Raw genomic sequence first — 18,080 nt, 5'->3', positions numbered from 1 at the left:
TGAACGGGGAGCCTTGGCCTGGCCTGTTATGAACGGGGAGCCTTGGTCTGGCCTGTTATATACTGAACAAAAATATAAATGCAACATGCAACAATTTCCCAGATTTTACTGGGAAGTTACAGTTCATATAAGGAAATTAGTCAAATTAAATTAATTAGGTCCTAATCTATGGATTTCACATGACTGGGAATACAGATATGCATCTGTTTAAAAAAAAAAAAAAAGTAGGATCAGAAAACAAGTCAGTATCTGGTGTGACCACCATTTGTCTCATGCAGCGTGACACATCTCCTTCACATAGAGTTGATCAGGCTGTTGATTGTGGAATGTTGTCCCACTCCTCTTCAATCAATGGCTCTGCGAAGTTGCTGGATATTGGTGGAAACTGGAACACACTGTCATACACGTCGATCCAGAGCATCCCAAACATGCTCAATGGGTGACATGTCTGGTGAGTATGGTCATGGAAGAACTGGGACATTTTCAGCTTCCTGGAATTGTGTACAGATCCTTGTGACATGGGGCCGTACATTATCATGCTGAAACATTAGGTGATGGAGGCAGATGAATGGCACAACAATCGGCCTCAGGATCTCAAGGTGTCCAATTTGTAAGTCGCTCTGGATAAGAGCGTCTGCTAAATGACTTAAATGTAAATGTGTCTCTGTGCGTTCAAATTGCCATACACGTGGTCTGCGGTTGTGAGGCCGGTTGGATGTACTTCCAAGTTCTCTAAAATGACGGAGTCGGCTTATGGTAGAGAAATGTACATTCAGTTCTCTGGCAACAGCTCTGGTGGGCATTCCTGCAGTCAGCATGCCAATTGCACGCTCCATCAACCTGAGACATCTGTGGCGTTGTGCTGTGACAAAACTGCACATTTTAGTGGCCTTTTATTGTCCCCAGCACAAGGTGCACCTGTGTAATGATCATGCTGTTTCTTCATATGCCACACCTGTCAGGTGGATGGATGATCTTGGCAAAGGAGAAATGCTCATTAACAGGGATGTAAACAAATTTGTGCACAGCATTTGAGAGAAATTAGCTTTTTGCGCGTTTGGAACATTTCTGGAATCATTTATTTCAGCTCATGAAACATGTTGCGTTTATATTTTGGTTCAGTATACATATCAAAAGTGTCTAACGATGACGTGACTTCAACTGATGAGTTATTTACTTTATTGTAGTGTGGCCTAATCTTCCTCTCATCCCTTTCTCCCTCAATCCTTCTGATTCCTCTTCCTCCATCCCTCTTCCTCCATCCCTTCTCTCTAGGTTCGTCCAAGCAGAGACACGCTGCCATCCCTCCCAGCCCCTCCAGTCCAGGGGGGGTACGTCCCGGCCCGGGTCCTGGGGATGCAGAGGCCTTGCCCCCCTTCCACCTGTGCCAGCCCCTGGAGTGTATTGTGGAGGAGACAGAGGGAAAGCTGAATGAGCTGGGCCAGAGGATCTCAGCCATAGAGAAAGCCCAGCTGCAGTCTCTGGAACTCATTCAGGGAGAGCCGCTCACCAAAGACAAGATTGAAGAGCTGAAGAAGAGCCGGGAGGAGCAGGTGAGAGCAGACGGATGATCATTCGTAGGTATAGGACCACAGAGATCCTATTGAATTATTGATGAGGTCATAGACCAGCGTTTCCCAAACTTGGTCCTGGGGACTCCAAGGGGTGCACGTTTTGGTTTTTGCCTGAGCAAAATGATTCAAATAATACATCTTTTTTTGAATCCGCTGTGTGGTGCTCGGGCAAAACCCAAAATGTGGACGCCTTGGGGTCCCGAGGACCGAATGTGCATTTCTTATTCCAGATAGTTTCGTCTCTGTTTTTTATTTATTTTATTTAGTGCCTAATGAACACCACCTAGGTCTGATGGGATCTCATGGGTCTATGAAATCTCTCAACCAATGGATGAGCAAGGTCTGAACACAAAACTATAGGTCTGATCCCCTGCCGTGGCGTGTGTCCTCTAGGTCCAGAAGAAGAAGAAGATCCTGAAGGAGCTGCAGAAGGTGGAGCGCCAGCTGCAGCTGAAGACCCAGCAGCAGTTCACCAAAGAGTACATGGAGGCCAAGGGCCTGAAGGAAGAGCAGGAGGCAGGCCAGGGCCCGGGACCAGGGCCGGGGGAAGGGGCCAACACTACCATGCCTGGGGCCCTCACAGCACCACCAGGGGTTAACACGCACACACAGCCCGGGTCGGACACAGGGTCTGACGAGGAGAACAGAGAGGAGGAGGAAGATGATGAGGAGGTTAGGAGTTGTTGGCGGTGGTCTGTTAGTTCTGAGTAGTCAAGAGTTTATGCTTTTCTGCCATTTTCCCCCATATCTAATAGAAACACAACTATCGCCCCCTGGAATCTAATAGAGACACAACTATCACCCCACGGTGTCTAATAGAGACACGGCTCTCGCCCCCCTGGTGTCTAATAGACACGGCTCTCGCCCCCCTGGTGTCTAATAGACACGGCTCTCGCCCCCCCGGTGTCTAATAGAGACACGGCTCTCGCCCCCCCCGGTGTCTAATAGAGACACGGCTCTCGCCCCCCCCCCCCCGGTGTCTAATAGAGACACGGCTCTCGCCCCCCCCCCCCCCCCGGTGTCTAATAGAGACACGGCTCTCTCGCCCCCCCCCCCGGTGTCTAATAGAGACACGGCTCTCCCGCCCCCCCCCCCCGGTGTCTAATAGAGACACGGCTCTCGCCCCCCCCCGGTGTCTATAGAGACACGGCCTCTCGCCCCCCCCCCCCCCCCGTTGTCTAATAGAGACCGGCTCTCGCCCCCCCCCGTGTCTAATAGAGACACGGCTCTCGCATCGCCCCCCCCCGGTGTCTAATAGAGACGCTCGCGGCCCCCCCCGGTGTCTAATAGAGACACGGCTCTCGCCCCCCCCCGGTGTCCTAATAGAGACACGGCTCTCGCCCCCCCCCCGGTTCTAATAGAGACACGGCTCTCGCCCCCCCCCGGTGTCTAATAGAGAAACCGGCTCTTCGCCCACCCCCGGTGTCTAATAGAGACACGGCTCTCGCCCCCCCCCGGTGTCTAATAGAGACCGGCTCTCGCCCCCCCCCGGTGTCTAATAGAGACACGGCTCTCGCCCCCCCCCCGTGTCTAATGAGACACGGCTCTCCTCGCCCCCCCCGCCGGTGGTCTATAGAGACCGGCTCTCGCCCCCCCCCGGTGTCTAATAGAGACACGGCTCTCGCCCCCCCGGTGTCTAATAGAGACACGGCTCTCGCCCCCCGGTGGTCCTAATAGAGACACGGCTCTCGCCCCCCCGGTGTCTATAGAGACACGGCTCTCGCCCCCGGTGTCTAATAGAGACACGGCTCTCGCCCCCCGGTGTCTAATAGAGACACGGCTCTCGCCCCCCGGTGTCTAATAGAGACACGGCTCTCGCCCCCCCCGGTGTCTAATAGAGACACGGCTCTCGCCCCCCGGTGTCTAATCATAATTTATCCTGTCTTAAGTTGTCCTGATCACATTCCTGCTGTGTTTTGTGAACTGTTTCTTTTAGATGCTTAATTTGTAGAAGTTTGCCTCATTCCTATTCCAGGATGACGAAGATGAGGATGATGATGATGATGACGAAGACGAGGTGGAAGATTACGCTAAACTGCCCCAGGTGGACACCATCCTCTACAGGGATGGACAGCAGCCCCCCCTGCCCCCCTCGCCCTCACCCCATCCCCTATGCTCCCCCCACTCCCATCTCCACCCCCCTCCTCCCCCCCTCCAGACTGCCTTCGTGCCCATCCAGCCCCTACCTGAGTACAGCCCGTGCCCAGCTGACTACCCCTGCCCTGGCAGTACCAGCCCTGAGCTGCAGAGGGTACTGGTGAGCCAGCAGATGCTGGGTCAAGGTCAGGGGTTAGGACCAGAGATGGTAGGGCAGCAGGCCCCAGACGGACTCATGGTGGCTACGCCAGCTCAGACGCTTACAGACACGCTGGATGACATCATGGCAGGTGAGTGGGTGCAGCGTAGCGTGGTCTTACAGCTGTTCTGCCTGCTGTGGGTGGGTGCATCTCAAGTCTTAACTCATTTCCTCCTTAGAATACTCCTTCCTTCAACTGCACTGATTTGAAAGAACAGTACTGATTAACAAATTCCCCAGAAGAAAGGCCTGAAAGTAACAGATACTTATCCCCCCCTTCTCTCCTTTTCTTTCTGTTTCAGCAGCGGTGGGCAGCAGAGTACCCATGTTGAACACTACAACGTCTCCAACCCCCCTGTCTGACCCCCTGTCACAGACCCCCTCCAATATGGGCTCACCCCCCTCCCCACTGCCCCTCTACCCCTCTGTGGACATCGACGCACACGTAAGTCACTGTTCACACACTGTGGATATCGACGCTCATGTACGGTAAAGCCAATGGTCACACACACATTCAAGACTGAGAGAGACACACCTACACACAGCGTTGTTGTAAATGTGTGTGTGTCCCTCTCCTTTCAGACGGAGAGTAACCATGACACTGCGCTGACGCTGGCATGTGCTGGAGGACACGAGGAGCTGGTGTCTGTTCTCATCGCACGAGGAGCCAACATCGAGCATCGCGACAAGAAGGGTAACACACAAAGTTACTGTACATTCTAAATGTTAGTTGGGCCTGTATATCTGTCAGACATGTTTTATTTTCTGATTTAATCAGGAATATTTTTTCATACATCCAAGACAGGATTTATACAGTGTTCAAAGTGCTCCACATCGTATTGGGTGAATCCGTGTATCTGGTTGTGACCCTCGTCCTCTCCCCAGGGTTCACCCCTCTGATCCTGGCTGCGACAGCGGGCCACGTAGGGGTGGTGGAGCTCCTTCTGGATAAAGGGGGTGACATAGAGGCCCAGTCAGAGAGAACCAAAGACACGCCCCTCTCCCTGGCCTGCTCAGGGGGACGACAAGAGGTACACCACAGAGATCTGATATAAATGTGTTTCTAGTATGGAATTCTATGTTATACGCTCACTTCCTTTCTATGAATCACCACATTGAAACGACTCACTAAATCAACTCCCCTTTCACAGAAATAGCATATTGAGAAAAAAAAGACTTACATTTCCTTGTCTCCTCTCCTAGGTGGTGGAGTTGTTGCTCTTGCGAGGAGCCAATAAAGAGCATCGTAACGTGTCAGACTACACCCCTTTGAGCCTGGCGGCGTCTGGAGGCTACGTCAACATCATCAAGATCCTCCTCAACGCCGGCTCAGAGATCAACTCCAGGTACGGGACCACATCTTGTTTTCTCTTTTAACTGATACCACTACTTTCCCAGGTCTTGACCAAATACATGTATTTATGGAATAGCATTTCTTACATCAGAAACGTGCACTGGGTTGTTTAAATGAGTGATGACTGCATCTTTGGTAGTGATAGTCCCTTACGTCTCTCACTAATTGATCAAATCCTCCCTCGATCTCTTTCTCTCTCTCTCTCTCTGTTTCTAGGACTGGCAGTAAGCTGGGTATCTCTCCCCTGATGCTGGCAGCGATGAACGGTCACGTACCAGCGGTCAAGCTGCTGCTGGACATGGGCTCAGACATCAATGCTCAGATCGAGACTAACAGGAACACGGCTCTCACTCTGGCCTGCTTCCAGGGCCGCGCTGAGGTGGTCAGTCTGCTGCTGGACCGCAAGGCCAACGTAGAGCACAGAGCCAAGGTGAGGCGACAGGACCGTTAGTGGTCCATATTATAGTAGTATATCAAGTCCAGAGCCAAGTTCCATATAGGCTCTGGTGAATCCTAACTAGAGAATTGTCCCTCTGTCTCCCAGTGCCTGACTAAGTGTTTCAGGGATTTGCTCCATATTATACATGTGATGTTGACCTCCCCTCCCCTGGTAGACTGGTCTGACCCCGCTGATGGAGGCAGCGTCGGGGGGCTATGCTGAAGTGGGCCGGGTGCTGCTGGATAAAGGGGCTGACGTCAACGCCCCTCCTGTCCCCTCGTCCCGAGACACAGCCCTCACCATCGCTGCAGACAAGGGCCACTACAAGTTCTGTGAGCTGCTCATCAACAGGTGGGCATTAAACCAACTAATCAATGATTTATTCAGAATGAAGGTCTGAGTATTCATTTTGAAGCCAGGAATTTCCCTAAAAGGTAACATCTTGATTCTCTTGTTCATCTTTTTATCCTGTGTTTATCTGCTGTCCCTGTTTTCCTCCGTTCTCCAGAGGGGCTCACATTGACGTGCGCAATAAGAAAGGGAACACACCTCTGTGGCTGGCGGCCAACGGCGGCCATTTTGACGTGGTTCAGCTGCTGGTGCAGGCTGGGGCCGACGTAGATGCTGCAGACAACCGCAAGATCACACCGCTCATGGCTGCCTTCCGCAAGGTAGGTCGTGTCGCAGGATGACCCTTCCCCTCTGCAACACCTGGCCCTCTCACTACCTAGTTCCAGTACTAGGTCCTACAGTCTTCCTCATACCTTTACTGCTCCCAGCCTGAAACAATATTGGCCTATTTTACAGTTACCCGTCATCTTCTCTCTCCCCTTGTCTGTGTTTCTCAGGGTCATGTAAAGGTTGTTCAGTACCTGGTAAAAGAGGTCAACCAGTTCCCCTCAGACATTGAGTGTATGAGATACATCGCCACCATTGCTGACAAGGTAACACCTCCACCGGTTTGGAATGGTCACTCTTTGAGCTTGTATGTTGGCTGGATATCATTGACTGTCAAATGCGCCATATCTTGTATAAGTCTGGCAGTGGGTTAGAAAAAGTTGTGTCCACTAACTCCACGAACTCTCTATCCCTCCCTCGCTCTCAGGAGTTGTTGAAGAAGTGCCATCAGTGCATGGAGACCATTGTCAAAGCCAAAGACCAGCAGGCTGCTGAAGCCAACAAGAACGCCAGCATTCTGCTCAAGGAGCTCGACCTGGAGAAGTCCAGAGAGGAGAGCAAGAAGCAGGCCCTCGCCGCCAAGAGAGAGAAACGCAAGGAGAAACGCAAGAAGAAGAAGGAGGAACAGAAGAAAAAGCAGGAGGAAGAGGAGGAGGAAGAGGAGGAGGAGGAAGAGGAGCAGAAGACAACCAAGGAGGAGGGGGAGGAGGACTGTGAGATGCAGAAGCAGGATGACTCCACTGAGGGTAAATTATATCTTGATTTCAATGTCTAAACTTTTGTTCCCAAAATGCTGATTATTAACATTTGTTTGCTGTGGCTAGTTTAACAAAAGCTACGTGTAGATTGCAGTCAAACCTTGTCCGTAGACTGTTTTCAAAGTAAGGAAACACATGTCTATGTAATATAGTGGAACTATCTCTTCAACTCTACGTTCATCCCTCCCGCTCTTCAGAAGTGGACCCCCCCATCGACCCCCCCAGTGCGACCACTACCACCACAATCGGTATTCCCGCCACCTCGCCCTCCTTCAGCTCTGTGTTCGGTAAGAAGAGGGCCAGTGTTGCCACGACGACCAGCACCAACCGCAAGAGCAAGAAAAACAAGACCAAGGACTCCTCCCCTAGCGAACCAATCATACGTCAGGACCCACAGGTAACTAACCAATCATACTGCAGGACCCACAGGCAGTTGGTGTATTTAAAGTATAGATTCACATTTAGATTTTGTACACACACACACATATAAAAATACACACAGTACCAGTCAAAAGTTTGGACACACTTGCTCATTCAAGGGTTTTGCTTTATTTTTACTATTTTCGACATCAGAACTATGAAATGACACACATGGAATCATGTAGTAACCAAGTGTTAAACAACTCAAAATATCTTTAGAGATTTTTCAAAGTAGCCACCCTTCGCCTTGATGACAGCTTTGCACACTCTTGGCATTCTCTCAACCAGCTTCATGAGGTAGTCACCTGGAATGCATTTCAATTAACAGGTGTGCCTTGTTAAAAGTTAATTTGTGGAATTTCTTTCCTGAATGCGTTTGAGCCAATCAGTTGTGTTGTGACTAGGGGGGTATGCAGAAGACAACCCTATTTGGTAAAAGACCAAGTCCATATTATGGCAACAACGGCACAAATAAGCAAAGAGAAATGACAGTCCATCATTACTTAAGACATGAAGGTCAGTCAATCTGGAAAATGTCAAGAACTTTTAAAGTTTATTTGAGTGCAGTCGCAAAAAACATCAAGTGCTATGATAACTGTCTCTCATTGGTACCACCACAGGAAAGGAAGACCCAGAGTTACCTCTGCTGCAGAGGATAAGTTCATTTGAGTTACCAGCCTCAGACATTGCAGCCCAAATAAATGCTTCACAGAGTTCAAGTAACAGACACATCTCAACATCAACTGTTCAGAGGAGACTGCGTGAATCAGGCCTTCATGGTTGAATTGCTGCAAAGAAACTACTATTAAAGGACACCAATAACAAGAAGAGACTTGCTTGGGCCAAGAAACATGACCAATGGACATTAGACCAGTGGAAATCTGTCCTTTGGTCTGATGAGTCCAAATTTGAGATTTTTGGTTTAAACCGCCGTGTCTTTGTGAGACGCGGAGTAGGATGATCTCCATGTGTGATTCCCACCGTGAAGCATGGAGGAGGAGGTTGTGTGCGGGTGCTTTGCTGGTGACACTGTCAGTGATTTATTTAGAATTCAAGGCACACTTAACCAGCATGGGTTACCACAGCATTCTGCAGCGATGCGCCGTCCCATCTGGTTTGCGCTTAGTGGGACTATCATTTGTTTTTCAACAGGACAATGACTCAACACACCTCCAGGCTGTGCAAGGGCTATTTGACCAAGAAGGAGAGTGATGTAGTGCTGCATCAGATGACCTGGCCTCCAAAATCACCCGACCTCAACCCAGTTGAGATGGTTTGGGATTGGTTGGACCGCAGAGTGAAGGAAATGCAGCCAACAAGTGCTCAGCATATGTGGGAACTCATTCAAGACTGTTGGAAAAGCATTCCAGGTGAAGCTGGTTGAGAGAATGCAAAGATTGTGCAAAGCTGTCATCAAGGCAAAGTGGGACTATTTGAAGAATCTCAAATATAAAATATATATTAATTCGTATAACCCTTTATTTTATTTGGTTTCGTAGTTTTGATGTCTTCACTATTATACAATGTAAAAATAAAGAAAAACCCTTGCATGAGTAGATGTGTCCAAACTTATATATATACACACACACGTATGTGGACACCCCTTCAAATTACTGGATTTGGCTATTTCAGCCACACACATTGCTGACAAGTGTATAAAATCAAGCACACAGCAATGCAATCTCCATAGACAAACATTGGCAGTAGAATGGCCTTACTGAATAGCTCAGTGACTTTCAACGTGGCACTGTCATAGGATGCCACCTTTCCAATGAGTCAGCTTGTTAAATTTCTGCCCTGCTAGAGCTGCCCTGGTCAAATGTAAGTGATGTTATTGTGACGTGGAAACGTCTAGGAGAAACAATGGCTCAGCCGCGAAGTGGTAGGCCACACAACCTCACAGAATGGGACCGCCGAGTGCTGAAGTGCATAGAAAGTTTGTCCTCGGTTTCAACACTCACTACCGAGTTCCATACTGCCTCTGGAAGCAACTTCAGCACAAGAACTGTTCATCAGGAGCTTTATGAAATGGGTTTTCATGGCCGAGCAGCCGCACACAGCATCAGGCAGTCCGACAGACGAATCTGGGTTTGGCGGATGCCAGAAGAACACTACCTGCCCCAATGCATAGTGCCAACTGTAAAGTTTGGTGGAGGAGGAATAATGGTCTGGGGCTGTTTTTCATGGTTCAGGCTAGGCCCCTTAGTTCCAGTGAAGGGAAATCTTAACACTACAGCATACAATGACATTCTAGATGATTTTGTGCTTCCAACTTTGTGGCAACAGTTTGGGGAAGGCCCTTTCCTGTTTCGGCATGACAATGCCCCTGTGCATGAAGCGAGGTCCATGCAGAAATGGTTTGTTGAGATCGGTGTTGAAAAATTTGACTGGCCTGCACAGAGCCCTGACCTCAACCCCATCTAACACCCTTGGGATGAATTGGAATGCCGACTGTGAGCCAGGCCTAATCGCCCAACATCAGTGGCTGACCTCACTAATGCTCTTGTGGCTGAATGGAAGCAAGTCCCCGCAGCAATGTTCCAACGTCTAGTGGAACGCCTTACCCAGAAGAGTGGAGGTTGTTATAGGAGCAGAGGGGGACCAACTCCATATTAATGCCCATGATTTTGGAATGAGCTGTTCGATGAGCAGGTGTCCACATACTGCTGGTCATGACTGTAAAATATAATTTAGCTAAATTCAAGGACAAGATAGTGAAGCCAGTGGTTTTTTTCTGAGAGGCTGTAAATACATACACATTTCCTTTCAAAATTATACCGTCAAAGCAAGTCAATCAAGGTGTCTAATCAGTGATAATTCCATCTCTGTCCAGCAGGTGGTGCTGGCACAGCACAAGGCAAACAAGATCCATGGGGAGCCGCGGGGCGGGGCTGGGGGTGCAGGGGGCACCAGCGACTCAGACCCCCTGGACAGCACCGACTGTGCCAGTGAGAGTAGCAGCAGTGGGGGCAAGAGCCAGGAGCTCAACTTCCTCCCTGACCTCTCCTCTTCCTCCTCTTCCTCTTCCTCCTCTTCCTCTTCGGGCCCCTCTCACAGCCTGCAGCCAGGCCCAGAGAAGAGACACTGTCCTCAGCTACACCCAGTCACCGTCTCCATCTCCAAACCTACACAGAAGTGAGTGACCTGCAGCACCTTTGGTTTGAGTTAGAACTGTAGTTTTCCTAAAGGAGCTGGTCAAGCACCTCCAATCACACAGAACTGTAGTTTTCCTAAAGGAGCTGGTCAAGCACCTCCAATCACACAGAACTGTAGTTTTACTAAAGGAGCTGGTCAAGCACCTCCAATCACACAGAACTGTAGTTTTCCTAAAGGAGCTGGTCAAGCACCTCCAATCACACAGAACTGTAGTTTTCCTAAAGGAGCTGGTCAAGCACCTCCAATCATACAGAACTGTAGTTTTCCTAAAGGAGCTGGTCAAGCACCTCCAATCACACAGAACTGTAGTTTTCCTAAAGGAGCTGGTCAAGCACCTCCAATCACACAGAACTGTAGTTTTCCTAAAGGAGCTGGTCAAGCACCTCCAATCACACAGAACTGTAGTTTTACTAAAGGAGCTGGTCAAGCACCTCCAATCACACAGAACTGTAGTTTTCCTAAAGGAGCTGGTCAAGCACCTCCAATCACACAGAACTGTAGTTTTCCTAAAGGAGCTGGTCAAGCACCTCCAATCACACAGAACTGTAGTTTTACTAAAGGAGCTGGTCAAGCACCTCCAATCACACAGAACTATGCATTTCTAATACAAGTAGGTAGTTAAAAACGGCAACCTTATTAATTGTGAATCTGACCTTGTATCCCTTTCTCTCTTTCTCTCCCCCTCTCTCTCTCGCCTGCTCCCCCTCTGTCCCTCCCCCCTCTCAGAGCTCCAGACATGAGTGAGTTGACCCCCAGCAGCTCTGTACCGTCTCAGTTTAAGACCATGTCGCTACCCGTCACATCCTCCAACAGCAAGAGCCTCACCAGCCCCAAGAGGGGACAGAAGAGAGAGGAGGGTTGGAAGGAGGTGGTGAGACGGTGGGTAGACACGCACACCATCCATAAAATCCTTCTAGAAATGCTTCAAGTTAATCTATAGGTCATTTTAGGCCAGTGGTTCCCAACCTTTTTCGGTTACTGTACCACCAACTGAATTTTGCTCTGCCTGGAGTACCCCTGAAGTACCCCCTCATGTGTATTTTACCAGTAGACCTATGGTCTCATGTGTCTTCTCAAGTACCCCCTGTGGATAGGCCAAGTACCCCTAGTAATTTGTCAGTCCTGTGGCTCCCCATGGATCTTGTCCTTTGGCCCGGTTCTAAACCCCATATGAATCTCTCTCTCTCTCTCTCTCTCTCTCTCTCTCTCTCTCTCTCTCTCTCTCTCTCTCTCTCTCTCTCTCTCTCTCTCTCTCTCTCTCTCTCTCTCTCTCTCTCTCTCTCTCTCTCTCTCTCTCTCTCTCTCTCTCTTTCTCTCTTTCTCTCTTTCTCTCTTTCTCTCTTTCTCTCTCTCTCTCTCTCTCTCTCTCTCTCTCTCTCTCTCTCTCTTTCTCTCTCTTTCTCTCTTTCTCTCTTTCTCTCTTTCTCTCTTTCTCTCTTTTTCTCTTTCTCTCTCTCTTTCTCTTTCTCTTTCTCTCTCTCTTTCTCTCTCTCTTTCTCTCTCTCTTTCTCTCTCTCTTTCTCTCTCTCTTTCTCTCTCTCTCTTTCTTTCTTTCTCTCTCTCTTTCTCTCTCTCTCTCTTTCTCTCTCTCTTTCTTTCTCTCTCTTTCTTTCTCTCTCTCTCTTTCTTTCTCTTTCTTTTTTTTTTTTTTTTTTCCCCCCCCCCCCCCCTCCCCTCCGGGCTGCAGGTCCAAGAAGCTGTCGGTGCCGGCCTCGGTGGTGTCGAGGATCATGGGTAGAGGAGGCTGCAACATCACAGCTATACAGGACGTGACGGGAGCACACATTGATGTGGACAAACAGAAAGACAAGAACGGAGAGAGAATGATCACCATCAGGTAGGGACAGAGAGGGAGGGAGGGGACCTCTCTGGTGGCGGCGGCCCACTATTACACCAGTCAGCAGAGTAGAGAACTGAACAGGAGGAAAGCAGAGAAAAGGGGAATAGCTATGCGTTGATTTATCTGAGTCAGGTTTTCCCAAACTACCAGGGGAATGCGCAAGGTTGTCGGGGGTACACCAAATAAAAATGTGATTCACTTAAAAATAACAGTACGTTTATATTTTCCAACGGGGCTATACATTTGGGTGAGGTTTTTTCCTCTCCTGAGTAGCCTCGTTTCACTGCCAAAAATAACATTTCAACCATCTAGTGTTCAGAGAAATAACAACATAATGTCAAATACAGGTAGCCTAGTCAAATATTAACATCCAGTCACATTAACCGTTACTCTCTCACGGGAAACCTTCACTCTTGCGCAGACATTTAGAAACAAAACATGACTATTTGAAGAATAAGCCACGGAAGCGTCTTATATGGTGAGCTACCTAGTGGCTAGGACAGACAAGCCCCATACTATTGTGGAGGACTTAATTCTTCCTGCTGCCGCAGATATGGCTGGGACAATGCTGGGACAATCTTCATCAAACAACACTGTTTCACAACGCATCAGTGACATGGCAGGAGATGTTTTGAAACAAGTGCTGGTTCGCATACAAGACAGTAAATTCTATGCATTACAGCTGGATGAGTCAACAGACGTGGCAGGCCTGGCACAGCTCCTGGTATATGTCCTTTACGTTTATGGGGGGTCAATTAAGGAAAACATCCTCTTCTGCAAACCACTGGATACCAGGACAACATGAGAGGATATTTTTGAAGTACTGGACAGCTTTGTGACATCAAATGGACTTTGGTGGTCAAGATGTGTTGGTATCTGTACTGATGGCACAAAAGCCATGACAGGGAGACATAGGGGAGTGGTAATGTGCGTGCAAGTAGTTGCTCCTGATGCCACTTGGGTCCACTGCAGCATCCACCAAGAGGCCCTTGCTGCCAAGGGAATGCCTGATGGCTTGAAAGACGTTTTGGACACTACAGTGAAAATGTTTAACTTTGTTAAAGCAAGGCCCCTGAACTCTTGTGTATTTTCTGCACTACACAATGATATGGGCAGAGACCATGTCACGCTTTTACAACATACAGAAGTGCGCTGGTTATCAAGGGGCAAAGTATTGACACGTTTTTTAAAATTGAGAGACAAGCTTAAAGCTTTCTTTACTGACCATAATTTTCACTTGTCTGACCGCTTGCATGATGAGTTTCTCACACGACTGGCCTATCTGGGTGATGCTTTTTCTCACCTGAATGATCTGAATCTAGGATTACAGGGACTCAACTATATTCACAACTATATTCAATGTGCGGGACAAAATTGAGGTTATGATTAAGAAGTTGGAGCTCTTCTCTGTCTGCATTAACAAGGACAACACACAGGTCTTTCCATCATTGTATGATTTTTTGTGTGAAAATGAACTCACGCTTACGGACAATGTCAAATGTGATGTAGCGAAGCAGCTGAGTGAGTTGGGTGCGCAATTACGCAGGTACTTTCCCTAAACGGATGACACAAACAACTGCATTCGTTATCCCTTTCTTGCCCTGCCTCCAGTCCACTTACCGATATCTGAACAAGAGCCTCATCGAAATTGCAACAAGCGGTTCTGTGAAAATGTAATTTAAGCCACGGCCAGATTTCTGGATTGGGCTGCGCTCAGAGTATCCTGCCTTGGCAAATCGAACTAAGACACTGATGCCCTTTGCAACCACGTACCTATGTGAGAGTGGATCCTCGGCCCTCACTAGTATGAAACTAAATACAGGCACAGACTGTGTGTGGAAAATGATTTAAGACTGAGACTCTCTCCAATACAACCCAACATTGCAGAGTTATGTGCATCCTTTCAAGCATGATTTATTATATTATTATTTATGCCCTGGTCCTATAAGAGCTCTTTGTCACTTCCCACGAGCTGGGTTGTGACAAAAACTCACACTAATTCTTATGTTTAATAAATGTATCATATGGTTGGGGTGTGTGTGTGTGTGTGTGTGTGTGTGGCAGGCTTACAATGGTGGCTAAATGACGTAAATGTGGCAAAAAACAACATTTGAGAGTGCGCTGACCCTGGTGCTAGAGGGGGTACTCAGCTGGAGGTTGAATGTTTGAAAGGGTACGGGAACCACTGATCTGAGTGATTCTACGTATTTAGAAGGTTAATAGCTATTTGGTGATTTATGAGTGATTCTACATATTTAAAAGGAATGAAGTGTAGTGTCTAAACAATCCTCCTGCTGTATCTCCAGGAGATCAGTGAAGAGTTGAGATACTGTGATTGGTTGGAATTATGTCCGTGGAATGTGTACATTGTTGTGTGGCCCCTGACCCGTGTTGTGATGGTCCATTCCAGAGGTGGCACAGAGTCAACACGCCACGCAGTCCAGCTGATCAACTCTCTGATCCAGGACCCAGCCAAGGAACTAGAGGACCTGATCCCCAGGAACCACATCAGGGCCCCGGGCTCCAAGACCACCTCAGCCCCCTTCCCCACCCCCACTGGGGGTAACCTTAACCTCACCATCGGGGCCAAGGCCCTGGGCTCCCTGGTCACGTCCTCTGGGGTTTCCTTCCAGTCCTCATCCTCTCAGACAGGGGGTAAGATGGGTAAGGGTCTGTCTGGGGTGAGGCAGCCCTTCCCCGTGTCTCTCCCCCTGGCCTACGCCCATCCCCAGCTGGCCCTCCTGGCAGCCCAGACCATGCATCAGATCAGGCTCCCCAGGCTGCCCATGGCCCAGTTCGGTGGGACCTTCTCCCCTGCCGCCAGCACCTGGGGCCCGTTCCCGGTGCGGCCGCTGAGTCCCGGTAGTGCCAACAGCTCCCCCAAACACAACGGTGGTAGTAGTGGGAACAACCAGGCCAGATCCAACATGTCTAGTCATAATGATCACATTAACACATCATCCACGGGCTCCTCTGTCTCCAGCCCTAGTGCCTCTAACAGTCAGACAGCTACGACTACAGGGTCACCCCACACCCCTAACCCCCCTCATGGGGCCCAGGCCCAACCCAGTGCCCCCACCCCTTCCTCAGTCAGGAAACAGCTGTTCACCTCTGACCCCAAGCACACAGGGGTCAACTCTGTCTCCATGGTTACTGCCACCACTGTCAGTAGTAGTAGTAGTCACTCAGTGAGAGGTACAGGGTCTCCCGCCCACCAACACACGGGCTTAATGGCTACATACGCCCCTAACACTCCTCATCCCCAGGTCGCACCCATCTCACAGCCCCTCAAGTCACCCCCCAGCGCCCCCACTGCTCCCCCAGGCAAGGAGAAGCTGACCCCCTCCCTTTCTCAGGAGGCCCAGCTCGTCTCAGTCAACAATGTGGTTAGTTCAGGTGGTTTCACCGCCCCTGCCATGGCTGCCCCCTCCAAACCTGAGCCCCGCCAGCAGCAGCAGCACCAACCCCCTCCTCCCCTAACCTCCTCCACCTCATCAGACCCCCCTCCACCTCTCCTCCCTCTTCAGTCCAGCTCCCACCTCTCCCCATCCTCCTCCGCCCCCTCACACAAACACCCCAACAGCACCGTACCCCACTTCTCAGCTCTCGCTCCCCGCATCTCACACCGCATGCAGACCGCATACTACCAACACCCCAACCAGCAGCAGCAGCAACAACAACAACCGTTCCTACCCCACAACACACAGCAACATGAGCACCCCAAACAGAAGCAGCCCCAGGTGTCCCAGCCCACCTCCATGCCCCCTCAGCCCCAGTCCTCCATGGATCTGATGAACGGCTCTCAGATGCAGCAGCAGGTCCATGGTGGTGCCAAGCCTCAGCAGATGCCCCCTAACTTCGGCCCTGCAGCTCTCTTCAACCATTTCAGCAGCATGTTCGACAACAACAACCAGGTGGGTGCCACTATTTTTATTATCCACAGAAAAACATTTTATTACAATAGAGCAGGGCTCTCTAACCCTGTTCCTGGAGAGATACTGTCCAGTAGGTTTTAACTCCAACCCTGTTCCTGTAGAGATACCATCCTGTAGGTTTTAACTCCAACCCTGTTCCTGTAGAGATACCATCCTATAGGTTTTAACTCCAACCCTGTTTCTGGAGAGATACTGTCCAGTAGGTTTTAACTCCAACCCTGTTCCTGTAGAGATACCATCCTATAGGTTTTAACTCCAACCCTGTTCCTGTAGAGATACCATCCTATAGGTTTTAACTCCAACCCTGTTCCTATAGAGATACCGTCCTGTAGGTTTTAACTCCAATCCTGTTCCTATAGAGATACCGTCCTGTAGGTTTTAACTCCAACCCTGTTCCTATAGAGATACCGTCCTGTAGGTTTTAACTCCAACCCTGTTCCTATAGAGATACCGTCCTGTAGGTTTTAACTCCAACCCTGTTCCTATAGAGATACCGTCCTGTAGGTTTTAACTCCAATCCTGTTCCTATAGAGATACCGTCCTGTAGGTTTTAACTCCAATCCTGTTCCTATAGAGATACCGTCCTGTAGGTTTATACTCCAACCCTGTTCCTATAGAGATACCGTCCTGTAGGTTTATACTCCAACCCTGTTCCTATAGAGATACCGTCCTGTAGGTTTATACTCCAACCCTGTTCCTATAGAGATACCGTCCTGTAGGTTTTAACTCCAATCCTGTTCCTATAGAGATACCGTCCTGTAGGTTTTAACTCCAACCCTGTTCCTATAGAGATACCGTCCTGTAGGTTTTAACTCCAACCCTGTTCCTATAGAGATACCGTCCTGTAGGTTTTAACTCCAACCCTGTTCCTATAGAGATACCGTCCTGTAGGTTTATACTCCAACCCTGTTCCTATAGAAATACCGTCCTGTAGGTTTATACTCCAACCCTGTTCCTATAGAGATACCGTCCTGTAGGTTTTAACTCCAACCCTGTTCCTATAGAGATACCGTCCTGTAGGTTTTAACTCCAATCCTGTTCTTATAGAGATACCGTCCTGTAGGTTTATACTCCAACCCTGTTCCTATAGAGATACCGTCCTGTAGGTTTATACTCCAACCCTGTTCCTATAGAGATACCGTCCTGTAGGTTTATACTCCAACCCTGTTCCTATAGAAATACCGTCCTGTAGGTTTATACTCCAACCCTGTTCCTATAGAGATACCGTCCTGTAGGTTTATACTCCAACCCTGTTCCTATAGAGATACCGTCCTGTAGGTTTTATACTCCAACCCTGTTCCTATAGAGATACCGTCCTGTAGGTTTATACTCCAACCCTGTTCCTATAGAGATACCGTCCTGTAGGTTTATACTCCAACCCTAATCTAGCGTACCTGATTCTAATAATTAGCTGGTTGATAAACTGAATCAGGTTAGTTACAACTGGGGTTGGAGGGAACACCTACAGAAGGGTATCTCTCCAGGAACGGGGTTGGAGTTGAAACCTACAGAAGGGTATCTCTCCAGGAACGGGGTTGGAGTTGAAACCTACAGAAGGGTATCTCTCCAGGAACGGGGTTGGAGTTGAAACCTACAGAAGGGTATCTCTCCAGGAACGGGGTTGGAGTTG

The 18,080-nt window shown here is 49.1% G+C and overlaps 1 protein-coding gene across 14 annotated transcripts in view; it reads left to right on the top strand.

Annotated features, from left to right (window-relative positions):
- LOC115205609 (ankyrin repeat and KH domain-containing protein 1) overlaps window positions 1-18,080 on the top strand; it is a 53,261-nt gene that overhangs the window by 27,535 nt on the left and 7,646 nt on the right. For 10 of the 14 annotated variants that reach the window (XM_029771773.1, XM_029771772.1, XM_029771771.1 and 7 more), the window contains exons 16-32: window positions 1,276-1,553; window positions 1,968-2,246; window positions 3,529-3,961; window positions 4,173-4,315; window positions 4,453-4,564; window positions 4,756-4,901; window positions 5,074-5,216; window positions 5,441-5,654; window positions 5,839-6,014; window positions 6,172-6,334; window positions 6,512-6,607; window positions 6,769-7,087; window positions 7,297-7,496; window positions 10,353-10,654; window positions 11,402-11,554; window positions 12,363-12,512; window positions 14,926-16,429. In XM_029771773.1, the coding sequence (XP_029627633.1) occupies window positions 1,276-1,553; window positions 1,968-2,246; window positions 3,529-3,961; window positions 4,173-4,315; window positions 4,453-4,564; window positions 4,756-4,901; window positions 5,074-5,216; window positions 5,441-5,654; window positions 5,839-6,014; window positions 6,172-6,334; window positions 6,512-6,607; window positions 6,769-7,087; window positions 7,297-7,496; window positions 10,353-10,654; window positions 11,402-11,554; window positions 12,363-12,512; window positions 14,926-16,429 (4,811 nt within the window). The remainder of the gene's footprint in view (window positions 1-1,275; window positions 1,554-1,967; window positions 2,247-3,528; window positions 3,962-4,172; window positions 4,316-4,452; window positions 4,565-4,755; window positions 4,902-5,073; window positions 5,217-5,440; window positions 5,655-5,838; window positions 6,015-6,171; window positions 6,335-6,511; window positions 6,608-6,768; window positions 7,088-7,296; window positions 7,497-10,352; window positions 10,655-11,401; window positions 11,555-12,362; window positions 12,513-14,925; window positions 16,430-18,080) is intronic. The other 4 variants (XM_029771775.1, XM_029771769.1, XM_029771763.1 and 1 more) reach the window with 4 other exon arrangements.

Source organism: Salmo trutta, chromosome 13 (assembly GCF_901001165.1).
Source record: "Salmo trutta chromosome 13, fSalTru1.1, whole genome shotgun sequence".
Taxonomy (NCBI): Eukaryota; Metazoa; Chordata; class Actinopteri; order Salmoniformes; family Salmonidae; genus Salmo; species Salmo trutta.
The sequence above is the reverse complement of the archived record's forward strand: the minus strand, read 5'-3'. Positions and strand labels throughout refer to the sequence as shown.